Raw genomic sequence first — 22,053 nt, forward strand, 5'->3', positions numbered from 1 at the left:
GACTAGTCGTTGCCCGTGAAAGAATCCACGGGTTCGCCCGTCCTTTTTATACCGCATTGCGTGCGTCTCGCTACCTGCGCAGCTAAGCTACCATTTTGCGTGACAGACAGACAAACGGACGGACGGACGGACAGACAGACGTATACGGGCATTATAATATAGACTAGTCGTTAGCCCGTCCTTTTTATACCGCATTGCGTGCTTCTCGCTATTACTACCGATAGGGAACTTGCGCAAACTCAAATTTGACGGATGACGGTACCTTTAAAGATTGGGAATAGCGAATTGCTTTGGAAATAACCACCCTGCATAACTTCCCCGCGCCGTATCCTTTTCTTGCCGACGTGAAAACCATACGTAGGCACGTAAGATACAGTGGTTGTGACCTAAGACTATTTATACAATCATTTCTTCAGGCACAAGTGCTTAGGGTGAAAAAAATGTGCGGCAAATAAATGGTAAAGCAAAAATGAAACTGACAAGCATAAACAAAGTCAGAGAGAAAACTTCTTAAGCATAAGCAGGATGAAAAGAATTGTTATAAACAAAGATATACTGCAAAAATTATGCAAATCTCTACCGTCACCTGGCGAAAGTTCTAGAGACAACACAGGACAAAGTTTTTTTAAAACAAATTCGACTCCAACAGATTTTATAGTACATGGGAGTGATGGCAAAAAAGCTGTGGAAGAGTGGGATAAATTATGTGCGAGGTAGCTAGCTATAGCATAGTTGAATAGTGAGCCTTTTTATTATAGTATAGTTGAATAGTCTTTTTATTTAGCTAGGTAGCTATATATATAGTAAAAAGAATAGTTTTAGCTATAGCTAGCTTGCTACATTTTAGCTGGCTAGCTTCTTGTTAGACAACACAAAGTTCCGACATGATTGAAAGGTCTTAGAGTAATTTAAACTGTGTAGCACAGCTATATGCTGACTGCATGATCTCTAGAAGTGGCCAAGTAAATCTCGCAGCGTGAAACAAGTGTACAACGTACTAAGTTCTTTTTATTTAGTCAGTCAATATTATCATCAACCATGCAATTTCAAGAAAAGAACGAACCTACACAAAAGACATCATCAACTAGTTTAACAGAAAAACGGTAAAAGCTTAGCTTAAATAGCTTAAAAATTTAGCTTAATTTTAATAGGTAAAAAAAGTAGATGGAATCACAATTTAGCTGTATTAGTATATTAAATAGTTTATAATATATATATATATTTATTATAAAATCAGCTAAAAATCCTTGATAATATAACACTGTTTCGAAAAGCTTCGTGAATTTTATTTTTAAATAAAGTGTTTTTTTAAAATACATATATATATATATATAGCTATATATATTCAGTTTTTTTAAGAAAAAGGAAATTTATTTAGTTTGCTTTCCCAGTATATAAATCTTGCAATAAAAGTTTTTATATATTTAGTCAGACATTGGGATCATCGTGCACAATTACAAAACCAAAACAACAAAAAAACCCTATTATTTCATCAGAAAAAGGGTAAATATTATATTAAATTGATCATATTTTAGCCTTAATAGTTATATAGTTTGCTAGACTAGTAGATCTTGCAATAGGAATTAATTGTAAAGTTTTTTATATATTTAGTCAGACATTGGGATCATCAGGTAACATAACGAAATCAAAATTTCAACCGCCACAAAAACAACAACAAAAAAACACCATCAGTTTAACAGAAAAGGGGTAAATTATACTATTTAGCATTGATTAGTGTTCTAGTTCAAAAGGGTATATTTATTACAATTTATATATATTTGTGCTTCCTGTCTATAGGTCTAGGTGGCAAGAGGGTGACTTACTGATCCTGATGAAGGAGATATCAGTAAGAAACCCCTTTCAAACAAAGAAAGGATCACCGCAAAGAAGAATGGCATGGCAAGACATTGCAGAAAATTGCGAGAAGTCAAGCATAACAATTCCTGTTTCCGAAAGAGTGGTGAGAGAGAGGTTCCAGATAGTAAAAGACAAGTTTTTAAGAAAAATGAGGGCAGAAGAAAAAGGCAGTGGAATCACATGTACATACAGTGAGTTGGAGCAGTTGATGCAGGATTTAATTGATTTAGAGTGCGACTGTGAGAAAGAAGCAACTGAGAGTAAAAAAGAAAACACAGAACATGACCGCGAAAAAGCTATAAATATAAGGAAAAGGTGTATGGAAAGAATGGGAGATCCAGGAAAAAGAAAAAAAAACAAGGATAATGACAGGATGGATTTTTTTAGAGAAAGGAATGAATCTATGATGAGAGATAGAGAGGAGGAAAGGAAGCTGAGAAAGGCGGAATTGGACTTAAGAAAGGAAGAGACTGGTTTAATGAAAGACCAGCAGAAACTTTTTCAAGATTCATTACTGCAAATGCAAGCTCAACAGAGCCAAATGATGCAGTTGCTGTTACAGAAACTTGAAAAATAAAACGTTTATGTATTTTATAAAGAATTTATGAATTTGCTGTCCGTAAGCATATAAATTAATGCAGGATAAATTTTTGCGATATTAATTTTTGCGATTAAACGTCCAAAAAAAAAGAGTTTTACGGGATTTATTTTTGCGAATTGAGCTCTCAGCAAGAAAATATACATTTGCCTCAATATTGTTTCTTAGAAGATTTGTGGCTATAAAAATAGCCGTTTTAATTTCAATCATCCAGATAAATACGCTTCTAATGTTGGGGGCTGGCAGTTAAAAAATGTTGATGTGCAAGAGCCATAAATACAGGTCCTTGCATTACTTAAGAGAGCAGATGCAATATACTGTTTTGAAACAGCACTTAAACCTATCTTTTGCATCTTTGAGTAGTCTGTAAATTTGAATCTTTCGATAACATCACCAAACACCCATTCAACTGACACCCTGACTGATGACATGCGCTCATTATAAACACGTTCTTCTTCCAATAGGGGATTTTTAAAACCTGTTTGTAGCTGCTCCCTATGAGGATATGCAGGGTCACCATAAACACATAAAACTGTGCCATCAGGAGCAATTGAATATCTTTGGAGAATATCCATAAAGCCAGATTGTGCAAGAAGGTAACAATCATGTCTCGAGCCTTCAATTGGACCAAACAAATTCGCAATGAGACCATTGGGAGTGGAAACAGATTGCATTTTGTAGCCATGGTGTCTTTTATGGCCACTGTACATGGCTTTCTGATCTGTACCTGGTCGTCGAGCAATCCCCCTTAAAGTGCCATCAATAAAACCCCAACAGTTATCAAGTGGGGCACCTTTTGCGTGTATACAGTCTGCAAAATCTTTCAAAGCATCCTTTGACAACCACGCCTGATTGAATGATGTGAGAAGTCGTCCAAATCTATTGTGTATGATATCCAAAGTTCTGTTAAATATGTAGGACATATCAGGTACAGACCGCCCAAACCGTGGAATAAGATCTGAAAACCTACATGGAAAGGCAAGGCGACGCAAAGTCAAACATAAGGCCTCCATTGGGTCTATGGTCAACCGATTTTCTGTTTTAACTCTTTCACCTGACAACCCTAGGGCATCACACAAACGAAACAAATCTGTCTTTCTAAATCTAAAATCTGCCCAACATTCATCATCTGACCAATTATCAAGAGAAAATTTATCTTGCTCCCAATAGGGAAACACAGGATTTTTCTTTTTATTTCGTGTTTCGTCAAGAAAAAAAAAATATTCTTCTTCATCAATGAAACCATTCTCAAGTTGGAACATTAACACATCCTCCATGTTTGTTTAACAAGTTTTAAAAAATGTTTCGCGCCACCGTTCGCCACCTTTTGACTTTTGCGCAAGTTCGATTGTAAACATCAAAACGGACCGACGATCGGGACCGATTTCCGCGCCCCAGAGGCTCGTACGTTCGTAAAATAGGGGTTTGCGCAAGTTCCCTATTTTTCGTGACAGACCGACGGACGGACGGACAGACGTATACGGGCATTATAATATAGATTTTCTGGTGTTTTTGAAATACTTAATGTAAATAAATGTATTTTTATAAATTATGTATTTATATATGAATATATTTAAAGAAATCATAAAAAAGGGAACTTTGAATTTTATTTTTTCATTTTTCCCCGTTAAAAATGTCTAAAAAATTCAAAAATTGCTTTGGATAGACTATGTGCATTCATTATTTTGCGAAAATTTTACTTATAAAATTTGCGGAAAAATAGGTAGCACTTGCATTTTTCGACCATGAATATTCCACGTTTGAGTGATACTTATCGTTAATGAAGTCAGGAGAGTTTCTTTTTTGCAAATTTCCGGCACATGAAAGTTTGCGAAAAATGTCAATGGCCACTGCCTGTGAAATAAATATCCCTAAGTCTTCGTTTATTTAACCATGTATATTAAATATATAATCTACGAGTGATAAAGCTTTTTGGTTCATGGAAATGACATGATATTGAACCATTCTCACTTATGCTTAGCAATGCTTACTTTTTTTTGCATATTTCAACCTGAATTTTTAAATAAAAATTATATTTAAAAGCCACGCAAGATATAATCGGTAAAAGACGGCCGCTATTACTGTACTGAATTTTTTCAAATAAAAAACAACGTTGCATCATTATTCCCAGGGTCTCTTAGCTCCTAAACCGTTTTAACAGAGCGACCATCAAACTGATAAAAACGAAAAATATGATGGGTACGAGGTTGCCAACATCGCATGTTCATCCGTTTATTTTCTTTGTTTCAAGGAAGAATATCGGATGCAGCATGTTGATGTTTATTCCGATGTCTACCTTAAGTTTGAGCCAAAAAAATTCGACAGTGGCAATAAAGCATTGCGTAATACGATAATGCCATACAAATATGTGCTCATATGCATTGGCAATTTTTGAGGCCCTGCTTTTGTCTACATTCTTTTTATCTGGATTTATTTTCTTCTTTTAAGGTAGTTTTTTAACTAAATCTTAGCTTTAGCTCTAAACAACTCCGCTTTTTATCAAAAATATAAAAAAACGCGTTCAGTGAGTAATAGAAAACAACTTAAAGTTTATATGTTTCAAAATATACTTTTTAATGCTATTACTAAAAAAACCTTCTATGTCAGTACATGTTTAAAAATATTACAACAAACTTTTTGGGCTGATTTTAAGCAATACATCAAACGAAGAGAAAAGATTTGAGGAACACTATAAAATTAGAAATCTTTTTGAAAGCTCTTTTCTAAAACGTCGACATATTTTGGATGCAAGTGCGCCCCATCGAAACGATACTCTTCTTTCATGTATTCCGCAGAATCGTCCAACAACTCATCGACGAAATCTAACCAAGTAAGTTTAGATGTTTTCGCGACTCGGTTCTTCAAACATTTGTTGAATAAACTTACGGTACCGATCGTCTCTTTAAGAACAGGAGGTACTGGATGCACAAAGATTTTCAATTTTTTATTCTTTTGCACCTCTAGCAGGCGCTTAACGTAAATATCAACCAGATATTTGACACAATCATCTAAACTGTCGTAGGCGCACTTCCTGACCGCGCGAACAATACCTTCGCGACAATCTATTTCGCCAAACGCGAACACGCAGAAGGAGCCGTTAGGAATAAGCTGCAAACAATTACGAAAGTTTGATTTCGTGTAAAATTTCGATTCTTTTCGTAAATGCCATATTTTTAAACCAGTAACCAATATAGGTTTGATGGTGTATTTTGTATCTTTAATCGTCAAATTTCTCCACGCCACTGGCAAAACATGACTGTCGCCGACAAAATACAGCGAATCTTCCACTGACAACGACGACGCTGGCGGCGGACACGTCGAATAGATTTGGCTGATGCAAGCATAGTAAGCCTGTTCGTTTCTAATCAATGTTTTGTACAGATTTTCATTCATCTTAAACAAAGGATCGACAATCTTAATGAAGACGGGAAGGGCTTCCAAATGACCCACGACGTAACACGTCTTTACAACGGTGAAATACAACGCAAGAAGTTGTAACTCCAAGTTGACCAAATCGCCTTTCGGTGACGGACCTTTATCTTCCTTCTCTGGAGCCATCTCTTTTGCTATGATACCGAGAAGAGCATCTAAATCTTTTTCCAAAATACGACGAATAATCTTTACAATTGGACTTAAATCCTTTTTACGCACGACTTGTCGATCTAATTTTCCGTCCAGAAAGTCGGCAGCAAACTTCAATAGATCATCGAAGGTACACATGTTCTCATGGAGGTGCGTTATCAACAATGCGATATCGACGCTCTTCGACTCAAGATGGAATGCATGTTGAAGCATTCGTAAAGATTCACTGACGGCGCCATATTCTCTAAGAAAGGTGGCAATGTACACAATAGCAGGTGCGTCCATCCAAGCAGCTCCCATCTGTCTTTGCAACGCTTCATAGCCACCCTCTCGCTGTACCATAGCAGTAAAAAATGCCTGGATGCTTTCATCGTTTTTACGTTGAGCGATAGCATTGAGCACAACAATGAAAACATCGTCCAAAGTCACTTGACCCAATCTGTATCCCACTCTGGCGTAGCCCAACAACCCGTCCAAATGCTGTTTGTCTGTCATTTGAGCTACAGTTAGAAATAATTGAAACGCATTCGGCAGCTGTTCCATGCTTTCTAAAGCTTCACCTAAAGCAACATTCGCGTCGTGAATCGACTCCATTTGTTTATTTCCTCTTTTCAGCTCATTGATGCATCTTGAAATGACACTAACTGCTTTCGTTGCGTCGCCAGATTTCATCAAAGCTTTTCCATAATCAAGCAACACTACGTGATCAGCTGAAGCTTTGCTTACTACTTTTTCAAAGTACGGCAAACTTGATTCGTATCGGTTTGCTTTAAAGTACAGATAAGCAAGACCAAACAAAGCATCAAAATGATTCGGCTGAACCTCAAGAACCTTCTTGTACTCCGCTAAGGCAAGATCGTGGTGTTTGCGACTCAAATAACCCTTAGCGTTTTTCATAAATGCCTCGATTTCAGGACTGGTTTCAACAGTCTTAACTTCATTTGATTCCATTCCTTCCTCGTTTTTTTTCTCTTTTGTTATAATGGTTTTCTCGTACACAACCTTACTTTTATTCGCGTCGTCATGTACTATCACCAGAAGATCAGCTCCATCCTCCAGAGTGTCCAAGTTTGTTTCCATTTCTAGAGCTTTCTTCTTGCTTGTGGTTACTTCCATGTCGATTGGATTAACATCAATCTTCATATTGTCGAACAACTGCCTGCTGATCTGTTTTAAACACGACTTGATGTCCAGTTTGTCATTTGTTTGACTTGCTTCCAACACAGCCGAAATTGTGCCATGATCATAAGAGGCGCCCAATTGGAAATGAAAATACACTTTCATATTTTTCACTGAAAAGATAAATATATACATAGAGAGATCAGCACTTGTACATACAGTACGCATCTGCTTCTGACACAAACTGGTTTTTTGAACATGCCTAACAAGTATAAATTAATCATTTCCGTTTGAAGAAAAGGTGCACACACTTTCTTTTTTAAGTAAATGTTTTATAAGAATATCAGGCTGGTATTTCAGGTTTAAAAAAATACGTCTATTGTTTAGAGCAATAAAGGAATAAGAATAATGACCAGCCTGGTTAGAATTTTGATAACAAAAAAAAACATGCATATACAAAAAAACAAGACTTTTTTAATATCCACTTTCCCCATCCTATCAACTATGTATAGCATTAGATATTCTCAAAGTTTTTTCTTTAGTAAACCCTATTTGAGTCAAGGAAAGATAAAAAACGCCTCTTTCTAATTCTTTGTATTAACTTTTGAAGCATATAGATTGTATTTCAAAATTTATGTTTTTCTATTTCTGCAGGTTTGAATAACATCATTTATTTTTTTATGCAATTTTCCTCCAATAAGGTAAAATATATTTATGGCAGTAATGGTTCCTTGCTCATTTTTGAAGGGGTGGCTTTTCAGAGACAAAAAACGCCCAGCCTAAATAGGGTTACAAAAAAAATCAAGTTATCAGTAAAAAGTATCTGAGTCAAGACACTATATTTCAACATGGGAATTCATCTTAACAGCAAAAAATAAAATATACAAAATAAATTTTTTCAAAACATTTTTTAATGTATATAATATTCGTAATAGAGGTGATCTTTATGGGCAAAAGTGAAAAACTTGGATGGAGCAGGATTTGAACTAGCGACTGTTGGTTATCAGTCCAATAATGAGACAAGTTTGCAATTGCATTTTCTTTTTCTACAGGAACAAGCCCCGTTAGTGGTTCGAGCCCAGCAGGACAAGCCTTCAATTCCATCAATCACAACCACCTACCAAGCCGCATGTTTTAGTACATTACCTTCTTCAGGTCATATAAACTTATGTCTTCTGTGCATAAATATACAGTATTATACATTGTACAATTTATACAGTAGTATTCATAGAACAGTAGCAGAACAACAGTAGTGGCAAAAAGTACCAGGCATAAATACATTATACAATATTCAGTTGTAGACCGAACAGGATTTGAACCAGCAACTATTGAGTTTGCGCCCCATCGCTCTGCCAACTGAGCTTTCAGTTCGATAGTGAAAAAGTTTGCAATACACAAGTTCACAGTTTCAGCAAACCATTGTTTAAATAAATATTTTTTTTGTTACAATGCTCCTATTGAAACAATGCCCTTTTCAGCATTGAAAAAAAGAAAGTAAACTGTTATAAATTAAGAAGGCTCTGACCATGAAAAAAAGTGAAATATTTTTGTTGCGAAATATTTTTAAAAGAAAAGTTACAAAAGTTGCGTCACAGCCATTAACATACTATATTTTTAAGCTGTAGGACAACATTTCTTCAGATAATGTGAAATATTCATAATGCCCATGTTCAAAGCCTTATTAAATTCACTGTTTACTTCCTTTTTTCAATGTAGAAAATGAGAAAACAACTTACGTGAAAAGGTGTATTGCCTTTTCTTTCACTACACTTTCACTTCTTTTAGTTTACTCCAAAAACATGAAAGCATTATATATTGAAACTTTACATCGTAAACTTTCAGGTTAGACCACTCAGTAATAGTTCATAAAAGAGGGACAAAAAAATTACAAACATTATTTAGCAAAGAAAAAGAACCCTCCCAGAGGGCATCCATTGTATATCAAGGATACTAGAATAGGATGCCTGAAACCTCTATAATTCTAATCAATTTTTGAAAATTTGCTTATGCTTGCTAACTAGCTACCTATATGTAGGCTTGCGTTGAAAAAGTGGGGCATGGTGCAGATAGCATCAGGTTCAACGCAAAAAAAGTGCAACAGTTCATCAGTTCAATGAAAAAACACCATGCGCATCCCACCACGACGCAAGAGGCTTAGCTAATGCAAAAAATATTGGACTTAATTCTTTCAGAAATCTTTTTATTATTACTTCAAAAAAAGCTACAATTAAAGTCTATGAAACAATTGCAAGTCATCTTTCTTTTATTTTTTGTGGAAAAGTTCGTTCGCGGTTCGTTGGGCCTGTCTCCTAAAGTCTCGCGGACCATTGAGGGGTACCTTCAAATTCTTAGAAGGGAACCCGCAGCGGGCCCCATGTAAACAGAAGAAAAAAATATGGCGGCTCATCTGCGCACATTAACATTGTCAACTCTCTTTGTGCATATTTTTTTGAATAACGCTGCTATTAATTTGTATATTTCAAATCAAGAGCTTCAAAGAGTATTAGGTATATATTCCTTACTTAAATATATATTTATAATCTATATTTTTTTACATGCGCAAGCATTTTTGTAGGTGGAAAATATAGACAACAGAAATCAAAGAAATCCATCCAAATAAAAATTTTGCCTAAAATTAGTTAATTTGTTAAGTAGAATATAGTTAAAATTTAATTCCAGTTCCTCTTGAATCTTGTGCTACCCAAAAAATCTTTAATTCTTCTGGTCAGAATTTTATGTGGTACAACTTTTGGTTGAGGGATAACATGGTTGTTTCATACAGACAAGGGTGCCGATAAGCCGCATACTCCGTAAAAAGTGCTGGCATATTTAGGCGAGTTCAGCGTTTTTAAAAAAAACAAGTATTTGCCCGAACAACCCAAATAAAATAAACTCACTATAACGAAATAGCGAAGTTCTTAAAAGAACTGTTTTTAATAGTTTATAATAAGATTTACTTGATAAATGACTTATATATAAACTTTATTAACTCATTTATCTTTAACCGCCTTCTTCCAACTATCTTCCACATGTTATTGCACTTCGGGAATGTTCTGGGCGAGTTCGGGAAAGTGCGGACGGTTTCGGACGACAAACACCAATTTAATTCGAAAAGTTGCCTGAACTCGCCCTTATATATGTGGCGTTTGCGGCTTATCGGCACCCTCTTACTGGGTGTACAGCGTGTTTTTCCTCAAATCATATGACTACTCTAAAAAATATGGATCTGTATTTGGTTTAAAGGTATTGGCAGTAACCCTAGGTTACTGAAAGGAAAAAAATGATTTTTTTTCAAAAAAATTTCTATGCTTATGGGTATATAAAAAAAAAGATTTCTTTAATAGTGAAATTTTTATTTTTAAATTATATCTGGAAGTATGTTTATTTATAAATAAACAATGTTTACTTATTAATAACTTTGGGATTAAAGTGTGATTTCTTTATATAACACATATTCGGCATCATACTATGTGTTATTATGCCAATGAATGTTTTCAATTTGGTGTCCCTACTCTCCAATGAGTCAATCATTTCACAAAATGAATGGGGACTAACCGGAGAAAACTTGTCAAAATCTCTTTATTATTTTTATTTTCAGTCATATTTAGTTATAAAATCTAAACACGTGCCAGAAAGAAAAATAATATCTAAATAAAGTTCATGATCATTCTCAAAATAAAACCTGCAAACAGTGCACTTAAAGTAATCGTTACTATGGTGATTTTGGCAAAGTCATGTGGCAAGTTGTTTATCGTTGAAAATTTGTAAAGCTTTTTTTCTTGTGTTCATTTTCTCCTAAAGTAGTGCTTACATTTTGAGTTTCTTTTACATACCAGGGAACTTCTGTATAGGAAAGTTGGTTTTAAATCTAGCTGGATAATATATCCCGAATGATTTTTTTTGTTTTGATAACTCTGACGAAAGTTACGGTGTGAGTTATGAAAAATATGAGTTACAAAAAGTTGAACTTTGAAAAAAGGCAAATTTAAAGAAAACAACTCAGAATTAAGAAAAATATTGAAAAACCATTTTAGATATATACATCCCTCCTTAATAAGATAATTGAAAAAGATGGGTAAAAAAATCAGTGGTTTTGTAAAAGAAACTCATGCTCACTTTCTCTTACAGTTTCCTTAAATCATATCTGAAGAAATTGTTTTCTTTGGAAATCATTTTACAAAAAATTATAATTTGCTTTTCTTCACGGTGAGTGCCTTCTTAATTCATAACAGTTTACTTTTTTATATTTTTAATTCCTAATAAGAGGGTTCAACAAAAGAAAGATTTATTTGAACAACGGTTAACTGAAACTCTGAACTAGAGTGTTATAACCACTAAGCCACGGTACTGAAAGTCATTCCCTAACCTCTTTCTAATAATAAATAAACCCCACAAAATCTTAAATTGTTTAATTGTTTAACAGTTTGGGTGAAATTGTTCTCTCTGACTGTTATTAATGGTTTCTGTTTATAGCTTTAAGCTCACCTCCTGAAAAAACAAGTTGAATTCGTATAAAAAATCTTTAAAAATTGTCTGTGAACCCCCTTTTTTGTGTTACACTTACAGTAAGATGTCCCTTAGTCTTAGTTTTTAAATAAAAGAATAGATGAAATGCTGTAGATGAAGAACAAGACTTTTTTTTAATGGAAGTTTTTTTTTATTTATTTCCAAAATATTCAAAAAGCCTTCCCTTTGACTTTAGTAATATGTTCAAATATTTACCCTTGTGTGCTTATTTATAAGGACCATTTTTGAAAAAATTACAAAAATAGACAGTGGAAACTATAATCAAACATACAGTGCTTTTTAAAAAAATGTGAATTCACTGGGTATATATAATATTTCTAATTGATGGTGGTATCTACTCTTCATATTATATGATAGTAAAGCCTTAAAGTACCGCCCGAATGTAACTTTATATGCACGCAAGTTTTACGACCTCATGTAATGATCTCATGTCTACATAAAGAACCTTCACATATCTTTTGTTTACATATGAACTTCAATTGTTATTGTTGTGTGAGAGTCATAACAATAAGATTTGATGAATCCTTTTGTTGTCACATGTAACATGCATGTTATTGTTTAAAAGTGTTAAAGATCACGAAGGCTATTGAAAATATTATTTTAGAAAAATGAACGAACATAACACATTAAAATTAAATCATTAAATTGATTTTATGTTTTTGAAATCCAATGGTCTTTATATTTAAAAAAAACTAATGCTGCTACTTTTTAAAACTTTAGGTAATATTTCTTTATTCTCGAAACATATTTTTTAACATGCAAAACATTTATAAGTTCTTCTTATAAAAAGTAACGTTTAACATTCTCCTTATTAACACCTTTTAAGGAATTTTTTTTACTACAGCTCTTATAAGTCCATTCTTTTCTCTGTAGGTTTTGACAGTGAGCTTTATTATATCAGAAGAAGTGAAGAAAATTGGAATGCAATTCACCACCAGTTGATGATATCAGAGTATATATCATATATTATTTTTCGATGGCAAGATGAACAGGTATTATAAATTTTGCTAAAAATAGTGTATGGATGACATGTTTAGGTGTAACTATAACTGTTCTAAAGTTGAGGTTGCTGTACCATTTTAAAAACTGAAAATAAATTGTAAAGTTTGTCATACAAGCTATCATCAGCACTATCATCTTTTCACGCTTTTCACAAAAAGCTTGTAACACCCTGCCAATCTATTTAGCTAATTACTATTATCTTTTACCAAAATTTCAACAATGTCTATAAACTCTTGTCTTGAATAGTACTGCATTGCACAAGCTTCAACTTTTGATAGTATTTTTCATTTCTCTTTAAAAGTGAAAAGAAATTTATTATCATGCTTTGGTTAAATGCATCTCTATGATATGAAATCCTTTTTTCCTAGAATATTTATTTCAAATAGGGACAAATTGTTTTTGTAAAATAATTAAAAATCTTATTTTTTTTTTTCATTTTTTGTAACTTTCAAAAGTTTTAACAGATGAACAGCTGAAACTTGCAGCTTCTCTAACATCGACGAACTGGCTAACAAGTTAAATATCAAAACTTTTGATTCTTAGCACACAGGCTATCTAATACTTAATCACTTATGTTGTTTCAGTGCGCTAATAAAATGCGACTCACATCAGTGACCTAAGATATTAACTTAGTGTGAGGTCAGTAAGCTAAGGCTTAAGCCTCTGGTGTGAACCAAGCATAATTAAAGCAGCTGTATAAAGATCTACAATGCGGATTAAACAGACTATCTATTGAAACAGACAAGTTAGATGCTAGTTTACTTTTCTTAAAAAAGATTTTCTTGACACAGTTTGCTCTATAAAAATTGCACACCAATTTTTTGTACATAAGATATATATTTTTTATATTTAGTTACCATCTTTCCCCTCTACAACGTTATACAGTGCAAAAATTTACTCATCTAGCAGCGATGTAATAAATCCACCCACATTGAGTTTAGAATCATCTGAAAAAGTACCCACACAAGAAAAAGGTTTGATCTTATTTGTTTCCTTATTATTGTTTTTCTAAATACAGGCTATTTGGAGAATGATTTGAGACTGAGCTTCTTTATTAAGAGCAATATATCAAGTATATGTAGAATTATGAGTCATGCAGAACAATGATGTTGTGTTTATATTGTGGTGCTCCATGTCATTTGTTTTATACAGCTTTTTATTGATTGGAGTTGGTGACTTTCGATCAATTTTGCAAAAAATTCCATTTTTGTTCTTATATTATAAGATTTTCACATTTTGCATTTGTAACACAGCTTTGTGTAAGTGGATCTTGTGGATTTAAGTGTGTGGAATTTGTTAGTGTCTTTTTCCCTTCTCTCAATGCCTGATTAGCTGTTTATTTTAATTATCAAAGTTTAAATACTCCATAGATAACCTTTTAAGAAAACCATTTTTTGACCTGAGCTTAAATGTTCTTAGCAAATTGTCTAAATATAGGCTGAAATTTTCTTAAACTTTTTTGTAAATTTTGTTTTCCTTGTTTTATTTATAAACAACTACAATATTTCATCATCAGCTTTAAATAGCAAAGACTTTTTTAGTAATTTCGGAAAAAATATTGTTAAGGTTGTATATTTAAGTGAAGAAAAAGAAACTTTATTGTGTTGTTTTAAAATTATGATGATTTAGAAACTGTAAATACCAAGGTCTAAAAAAATTCTTAACACACTGAGGCTTGGGATTTTCTTGAATTTTTTAAAGATTTAATGGTTTTGTGGCTCATTTTCTTATAAGAATTTTTTTTATAAAAAAACCTGTAGTTGTTAACCGCAGGTTTGCACAACATCATACACTGATATCATATTTTTCGACATGCCACATTTTCTTATTCCTATTTCCTGTTTTTTTTAAAGCTATTTTGAAGGTACTAAGATATGGGTGTTGTTATACCATGAATAATATCTCATGATTATCCGGTAGAATCTTCTTTCACTGACCCTGTGGTTGTTCAACTTTTTGTATTTTTACGAAATAACTGTTAACATCGTTTTTTCAACTATTTCAATCTTTTCGAAAGTATATAGTGATAGCCTCTCGGTTTTAAACAAATGAATTTTCTTACTAAGGATATCTGTCTAATGGTAATTAAAATCATAGTGTGACTGTTTTATATATTTTTTGGGTGAATTGTGAAAAATTGTGAAATGTCAAATGTCAATCCTTTGGTGTAATAAAATCAGTATTTTGCTAATTATGTATTCCCTCCTTATTTATTTGTGCAGTATACTTTGTGGCTAATCACATTTTATTGTGCAATTTGTTTTTTGTTTCCTGCTCATATCAGCTTATATTTGTTTAATTTTGAAAAACAGCCAAATTGTGGTTACTGCTAATCTTGGGGTATGACCATATTAATTAATTTTAATGAAGTCGGTTTTTTTCGTGTTATTAACACCTAAAATTAACTCAAGTTTTTAATTAATGTGGGGATTTACAATGATGATTTAATTTCCTGCGTGTTTACCGAATTCAGTTATCTCATGCTAAAATTTCAAAAAAGTCAATTGGAAGATAATGAGTAATTAAGTGAAGCTTAACCATGTTCTCTTGTTGTGTCTCAAGACAGTTTTCTTTATCATTAATTGGTATTGAAAATAAAAATATGTATAGACGGATCCATGCAACAAAATTTATATGACAGATTTCCAAATGTATAAAAACACTTATCTCATACTTAAACAAATGTAGTGTCAAAAATTCGACTCCTTTTGAATGTTTAGGGACGTTCTTAAAACATTAAATTAAACGTGAAAAAAATGGTGGTTATAGAGTGTACATCTAATAAGTCTGCTTTGTATTGACACACTTCTATTAAAATAAAAAGAGAACCAATCAAACTTAAGCATACAATATGGTTTCAACTCCAATAGCAATGTGAAGTGCGCCATCATGTAAAATGCCATAAAAAAATGAAGCTCCTACTAATTTTCCCTGATCTACTTCTTCACTAATGTCGTGTAGCAATAACATTCTAGCTCAGTTGATCAACCTTTTCTAAAGACATACTAAGAAGCTTGTTGTTTTCTAAATAATCAACCAATTGTTCCTAAATTCCTTGTTCCATGATTTGTGATACTACCTGAATTGTGGAAATGGTTTATAGTTACTTGCTTGTTACTTGTTACTTGAAAAAACAATTACCACTTACCAAATATAGAAACAACTTTACTTATTTCCAAATCAGATTGTGCAGTTCGAGTGTCCCTTAATAAGTTTGGTGAAAGATCATACCGAGCGTTGGATTGCTTTGTTTTCATTGTTCACAAAGATTCTAATGACATATTTAAAGGGGCTACGGAACGGCTGTTGGTTTTCGACGTTAGTGATTGACAGACTCAAACATATAGATATATCTAGAAATTTTGTCTTCTACAGCCTTGGTAATGTTTTTATCCAGAATGAGTCTCGCTGAAATATTTTTTTGTAATATACTTTTCGAAAAAAAAAATTGAACCAGCGAGCAAAGTGCGCTGGTCTGTTCATTGCGAAAAAGGTTTTGCCGGATTTTTAATATGTCCGCGGGATATACGGAATGTGAGCATTTTAACCGGTTTGTAGCCCCTTTAATTAAATTTGAAAATTTTCTTTTGACTATCACAAATGCGCATTAAGGAGGCATGCAATTCTTTAAGATTAATTCAAGAGAAACCCACTACAAAAGTATTACATCTGTACAATTATTGCAAAGTATATACAATTGTTTACAACTCCGTGCAGTAAATTGTACCTTTTATTTGCTTAGTAAGTTTTTAACAATTTGTTTAGAATTTCAAATCAATGTGACATGCAAAGCAAAAGTTACTGGAAATAGTACTGTCTACCTGCAGCTCAACCTCACAACATATCACTCAAAGCAGGTGAAAGGACGACTTGTTAATTTGGAATTTCAATTCAAGAAATTATGCAAAGATAGTGAGTTTAATACAATCTTTTTTTTTAACGATTTGATGTGTGCAAAAATACAGTACATGCCCTACCTTCATTTTTTTGGCAAATTTGTTCTTAACTTTGTGATTAGTATTCAAAATCCTTGCCTAAGATTGGCCTTGATTTAAGACTGAGACGTGATAAAATAAATCAAAAATTTGCAGATTCTCATTACCAAGCCTAAACTATGTTTTAAAATCGAATTGAGTTAAAATTAACGCGTGTACTAATTTCGCCTTGGTTGAGTAGATTATTTGTAACAAATTATAACATTATCAGTGTTATAATTTGTTACAAATGTGTGACAATCAGCGTATTTAATTTTGTATTTTTGTAAAATATGTAAGCTAATTTGGTTATGAAAAATGACGTAAATTAATAACAAAACGGTCAGTTATTTTAGACCATGGTGTTTACTATTATTTATTTTTTTAGCTCCTTTAATCAATGATAGAAGAAACACAGATGAGGAAAACGGTGGTAAAATTACAAATTTCTACTCTTTCTACTAGTATGTACTGAACCTGCGGCTGGATCGTTTTAGTGATTAGAATATATTTGACAGAAAAGAATTATGAACTAAAACTAACTGAGTCCAAGCCAGTCTAAAAGATAACCATTAACCTGCCTGATCTATTCCAGCATTAAACTGAAGACAAGACCGATATAATTAATAGTAGTTTTTCTCAATGCTTCGAAAACCTTTTGTTATTAATCAACAATTGTAATTTTTTTACGCGTGGTTTTAAGGATAGTATACGGAAAACTACTTCTACCAAGATCTGCGCGACAACTACGTAACAAATCTTTTTTTGGCAGGGAATATCAGAAGGAGAGAAACAGATGAGCACACTGGTGTTGCAGTCAACAAAACAAACGTGTTCTACATCGCAGTTGGTGTCGTCTGCAGCATCATTTTGATCATCGTCACAGCTGTTGGCTTCTTACATGTGCATTCCATGCCGAAACAAACTGAAGAAACGAAGCATGGTTTGATCAACAAGTAGGGTTGGGTTTAGATTGTGTTTATAGTTTTTCTGTGGAAACAAATAATAAGCAGTAAAAGTTACAGCAGGTGACTGATCTAATCTCCAATTCAAAACTAGCGCTACTCGTGAATAACGCTTTTTCTACTTTGTCAGCTAATTTGAGTAGACAATTATGGACATAATTAAGATATGCAACAAGGAATGAACCAAAAAAAATTATCCTGATTTTTATAATCATGACAATCTGCGTTTGCATATACTATTTAATTTCAATGCAAGCATTATATTACGATTATATTTATAAAACTTTATTCTCATTCTAGTGAAGTAACTGATGCAGTTCCTGCTAAGCCGAATGTACCAGAAGCCTTAAAAGCTGCTATCGGTATGATTTTCTTTCCTTCTAAAACCTCCTCAAATTTGCAAGGGATCTGTCTCTACTCTTGGAATGGCGATGATACATCTCCCAGTTCTATAGGACTTTCAGCTTTTCTTTTGAAGATTTTCTTGTCTCTGGCTATCATAATCCGAAGAGAAACATTTGATGACTAATTCTTGATGGGCGTAGCCCTGGAGCGTGGGATTCCCAATCCCTCGTGCTGCATTTTCATATTTCTGTGATCCACTTTTGTCCGAAGATTACGCTCATCCAGGATTTTTTTGCGTAGATATTTTCATGGGCTGCATGGTTACATATCCTTCACTAACACGCTAAATGGAGAATCATCACTAAGTGAAAATACGTTTCTTTATGTAGTGTCTTGTTGCAGACGCTTTCTAGTAAAATCAATGTTCTGTCAGCAGGACTGTTTTGTATGTATTTTGTACGCTTGTGTTTAGCTGAGAAAAAACAAAGAGAGTTGATGCACAATTTGAAAGATTTTATTATCAGAAGAAATCTACTAACGCTTGGAAACGCTGTTCAAGAAGGTGAAAAATTTTTTTTGTAAGGTTGCTTAAGGTTGATGCTACTCGACACCTGCTTCACGACGGTTAATCTTTCATATTTCTTGCCATGCTTAACTCAAAATTTAGGTTGAACAGTATCAACCACTTCTTAGCATCTCTTTTTGCAGACACACAGGCTTGCCAACATTGTTGGTGGTTATCTCCTTTGACCATCTCGCACCAATGTTAACCAACATTTATCAATACTGTAAACATTTGAATGCCACTTAATTCGAACTTCTGCTATTTCAAAAATTTCGCTAATGAGAACAATTTTTCGGTCTCTACGCTAAAATATTCTTGTTAATTCGAATTTTTGTGCGCTTATAATAAAAATCTATTACGAAATGACACCTCAATTTTTTTTAAATTTATCAATGTTGCATTCTTTCAGGGAAATAATTGACAGTTCTTCATCTATCGAAAAGTGCTTTATTTATATGTCTACTCTATGTGTTCGATTTTAAAAGCGTTGTATAAATTCTTTTTTTTTTTCCAAGAACTTTCATTAAATTGAACATTTGCTAATTCAACATTTGCTAATTCGAACAAAACATCTAGTCCCTTGCGTGTTCGAATTAACAGGTGTCTACTGTATATATTATATTCGAATACAATTCGAATATCGACATTTTCAACCAATGTTAAATTTTGGTGAACAATTTTAGTCAAATTCCACCAAAATGTTGGCCGAAATGTTTGTACAGATTGAACTGTTTTGTATACCAAAAATTCTGATTTTTAGGGTCGTTTGGTCGAGCTTATATTGGAACCCTTATAAACGCAGAAAGTGGTGAAGACATGAAAGTTTTAGTGAAAACTGTGACAGGTAATTGAATGATGTTAATTAGCCAAAATGTTGCAGTGCAACACAATGTGATGTGAGCGCCTTGCACGTAGATTCGTAATTAGAATTCTTTGTATTTAAATTTCATGTATTTTATGAAATATATTTTGTCTGAAATTTAATCAGCAAACACGATATCTTGTTGTATATATGTAAATGTTGCATTGTCTTCTGTTGTTTTCTTTTAGACAATGCGTCACCAGAGCAAGTCACTCTGTTTATGATGGAGAGTGGCATGTTGAAACGTACTGCTCATCATAATGTTCTCCCTCTTATGCATCTTTGTTTTGATGAGACGAGACCACCACTTTTTATATTTCCATACTTAAACAGAGGAAATCTGAAGAACTACTTGCGTTTGTCAAGAACAGCTGAACCGCTCTTAAAAGTAGGTAGAATTTGCGTTGCTCTCCATCTGTCTCTCCGTCACCGATGTTTATTTCTGCTTTCTGTATTGCCAACGTATTTGTTTTTTGAGTGAGTACTTCAACTTTAAGCTAAAAACCTTACACGCATCAGAGTTTTATAAAACCCAAAAAAACTGGTTTGGTTTAGTGAGACAGCCTCCCATTTTCTTACATTTTTACCGTACATTAAAAAGATAATTTGCATCACGAACTTTTAATGCGCAGTATGGTTATACACTCCCACTATGAACTAACATTCAAACTACGGTATGCTTGTAAAGCAAAGCATAACATTAATCTATAAAAAAAGTTGAAAAATTCATCCCGGTGTTGAAACGGAATCCGTGTTGCAACGAGTAAGGATAGAAGTACTTGTTGCTGATGTTAATGCTGCAAAGAACTAGTTTAGTTGTATTAGAATAAAAAAATTTTATGTTATAGCCGCTTACGACTCGTGATATTGTTTTGATGGCGCTTCAAGTGGCGCGAGGGTTGCAATATCTTGCACGAAGACGTTGTATACATAAAGATGTTGCCACTAGAAATTGCGTGTAAGTTCTATCATAGTGTACTGAAGGTTGTAATCCTTCATTTCTTTTGTAAGGCATAACTGACTAAATTTTAAAAGAAAACGGCTTACTCTCGTGCTACACCAATTTATTTAATTCTAAAGTATATTATCTGCGTGCGCCTACAGTTTGCCGGTATGTCCTACGTTGAAAACGTGCTACACCCGGAGAATTATGCCGAACTAATTACGGTCATTTATTACAAAAGAAAGCTTGGTTTTATTTACATGGATACTAATACTTTTTTTTCCAAGTTCAACCTATAAAAACGGTTTTAATTTACTGGATAGGCTGACCCAGCAATTTGGCGTTACTACTATGCAAGTAAGTTTGTGTGTGACCATGTTTGCGAGGAATTTTAATTCTCATGACTGATTGGTCTTTAGAGGGACTGTGTTGGTCAGTGTCCTTCTCCGTTTGTGTGTAGTGGTAAAATCTAAGTTGGGTCTAACTTTACATTTAACTGTTTTTGAAACTGAGGAAAATTTACTTTTTAATGCAAACGTGTTGTAACTTAATGTTATATGAAAATTGGACATTTATTTTATAGAGTGGATGAAGAACTGCACGTGAAAGTCTCTGATAATTCTTTATCACGTGATTTCTTCCCAGGCGATTATCATTGTTTGGGTGACAATGAAAACCGGCCTGTACGCTGGATGGCGGTGGAATGTTTAGAAACGAGCACTTACCTCACTGCCTCAGACGTGGTAAAAATACTGTCATTTGTTTAGATGTGTGAAGCCATAAAATTTGTCTTAAATACTGTTACCAAAATGCTGCGAATCAACGCCCTTTCTATTAGACGCTTTCTTGATTAATCGCCCCCTTTCAATAAATAATTATCAATAAAAGTGTCCTAAGTAGGTGCTGAATTTTATTTTTGTTGATGTTGTTGTTGTTGTTGTTGTTAGCTTTGCCTCTTTTTTATAGTGGAGCTACGGAGTGTTGCTGTGGGAATTATCATCGCTTTCTCAAACTCCGTACGCGAATGTCGATCCTTTCGAAATGCTCACATACTTAAAGTCTGGGCTCCGTCTTCCTCAACCGGCTAATTGTCCGGATGAATTATTTACTGTTATGGCTTGTTGCTGGGCGCTGTCACCGGAAGATCGACCGCACTTTACACAGATAATTGCATGTCTAGAGGCGTTTATAAATAAACTTAATGCTTTCATCTAAAAGTGAGACAACAGTGTTTTAATAGGTTAAGTAAAACTCAACCATAACTGGAGAGGTTTTTATATAAACAATACCACGAGCGGAAGAGAAATGATTTATATTCAATGACAGATTTTGACCAAAACTAGAAGAGAAGTTATTTCTCAAAGAAAGTATTTTTTTAAATTTTATTTATTTTTTATATGTACGATAATATATGTAAGAAACAAGCGTGTAATAAAAAGAGTCACTGAAAAACTTTATTTTAAAAATTGTGTACATTTTTATTGGTTTTGCCACAAACTACCAAATCCCCAACTACAGATAAAAATGAAAATAATGAAATAACAATTTAAAATGAAGACAAAAGCAGTAGTCTCAAATATTTAAAACCTGACTTTGAAAGTAAAATTACAAATTTAATCTGAAAAATTTGAAAATCTTAAATAGCCTGGAATTTAAAAAAGAATGCCTGAAAAACTTTGAAATGTGGAATAGCCTGGAAGTTAAAAAGAGTGCA

General features: G+C 33.4%; 3 protein-coding genes across 4 annotated transcripts; 2 read left to right on the forward strand and 1 right to left on the reverse strand.

Annotated features, from left to right (window-relative positions):
- Positions 1-33: 33 nt before the first annotated feature.
- On the forward strand, positions 34-4,052 carry LOC130636731 (golgin subfamily A member 6-like protein 22). 2 transcript variants are annotated; one of them, XM_057446559.1, is made up of 4 exons: positions 34-713; positions 1,429-1,503; positions 1,612-1,707; positions 1,798-4,052. In XM_057446559.1, exons 1-4 carry the CDS (start codon positions 526-528, stop codon positions 2,432-2,434), a joined length of 996 nt encoding a protein of 331 aa, XP_057302542.1. In that variant the 5' UTR covers positions 34-525; the 3' UTR covers positions 2,435-4,052. The 2 variants fall into 2 exon arrangements, with proteins under 2 accessions (XP_057302542.1, XP_057302543.1); XM_057446560.1 differs by having other exon boundaries at positions 577-1,103.
- Positions 4,053-5,152: 1,100 nt separating this feature from the next.
- On the reverse strand, positions 5,153-7,384 carry LOC130637028 (uncharacterized). Its single transcript, XM_057446881.1, has one exon. It carries the CDS (start codon positions 7,382-7,384, stop codon positions 5,153-5,155), a length of 2,232 nt encoding a protein of 743 aa, XP_057302864.1.
- A 2,120-nt stretch (positions 7,385-9,504) lies between these two features.
- Positions 9,505-21,805, forward strand: LOC130636728 (tyrosine-protein kinase RYK-like). Its single transcript, XM_057446557.1, has 13 exons — positions 9,505-9,663; positions 12,557-12,675; positions 13,539-13,659; positions 16,451-16,597; positions 17,048-17,092; positions 17,432-17,615; positions 17,925-17,986; positions 18,442-18,531; positions 19,295-19,378; positions 19,585-19,784; positions 20,245-20,354; positions 20,923-21,082; positions 21,306-21,805. The coding sequence occupies exons 1-13, from the start codon at positions 9,552-9,554 to the stop codon at positions 21,552-21,554; spliced, it is 1,683 nt and encodes a 560-aa protein (XP_057302540.1). The 5' UTR covers positions 9,505-9,551; the 3' UTR covers positions 21,555-21,805.
- Positions 21,806-22,053: the final 248 nt, after the last annotated feature.

Source organism: Hydractinia symbiolongicarpus, chromosome 3 (genome assembly GCF_029227915.1).
Source record: "Hydractinia symbiolongicarpus strain clone_291-10 chromosome 3, HSymV2.1, whole genome shotgun sequence".
NCBI lineage: Eukaryota > Metazoa > Cnidaria > Hydrozoa > Anthoathecata > Hydractiniidae > Hydractinia > Hydractinia symbiolongicarpus.

Bases quoted from the DNA above. Each gene is read 5' to 3' on its own strand.
- LOC130636728 (XM_057446557.1), top strand. From the start codon at position 9,552: ATGGCGGCTCATCTGCGCACATTAACATTGTCAACTCTCTTTGTGCAT. The intron at 17,093-17,431 runs GTAAAATTACAA...TTTTTTTGGCAG, and splicing joins CACAGATGAGGAAAACGGTG to GGAATATCAGAAGGAGAGAA. The intron at 18,532-19,294 runs GTGAAAAATTTT...TCTGATTTTTAG, and splicing joins TGGAAACGCTGTTCAAGAAG to GGTCGTTTGGTCGAGCTTAT.
- LOC130636731 (XM_057446559.1), top strand. From the start codon at position 526: ATGAAAAGAATTGTTATAAACAAAGATATACTGCAAAAATTATGCAAA. The intron at 714-1,428 runs GTAGCTAGCTAT...TTATATATTTAG, and splicing joins TGGGATAAATTATGTGCGAG to TCAGACATTGGGATCATCGT. The intron at 1,708-1,797 runs GTAAATTATACT...TCCTGTCTATAG, and splicing joins ATCAGTTTAACAGAAAAGGG to GTCTAGGTGGCAAGAGGGTG.
- LOC130637028 (XM_057446881.1), bottom strand. From the start codon at position 7,384: ATGCGTACTGTATGTACAAGTGCTGATCTCTCTATGTATATATTTATC.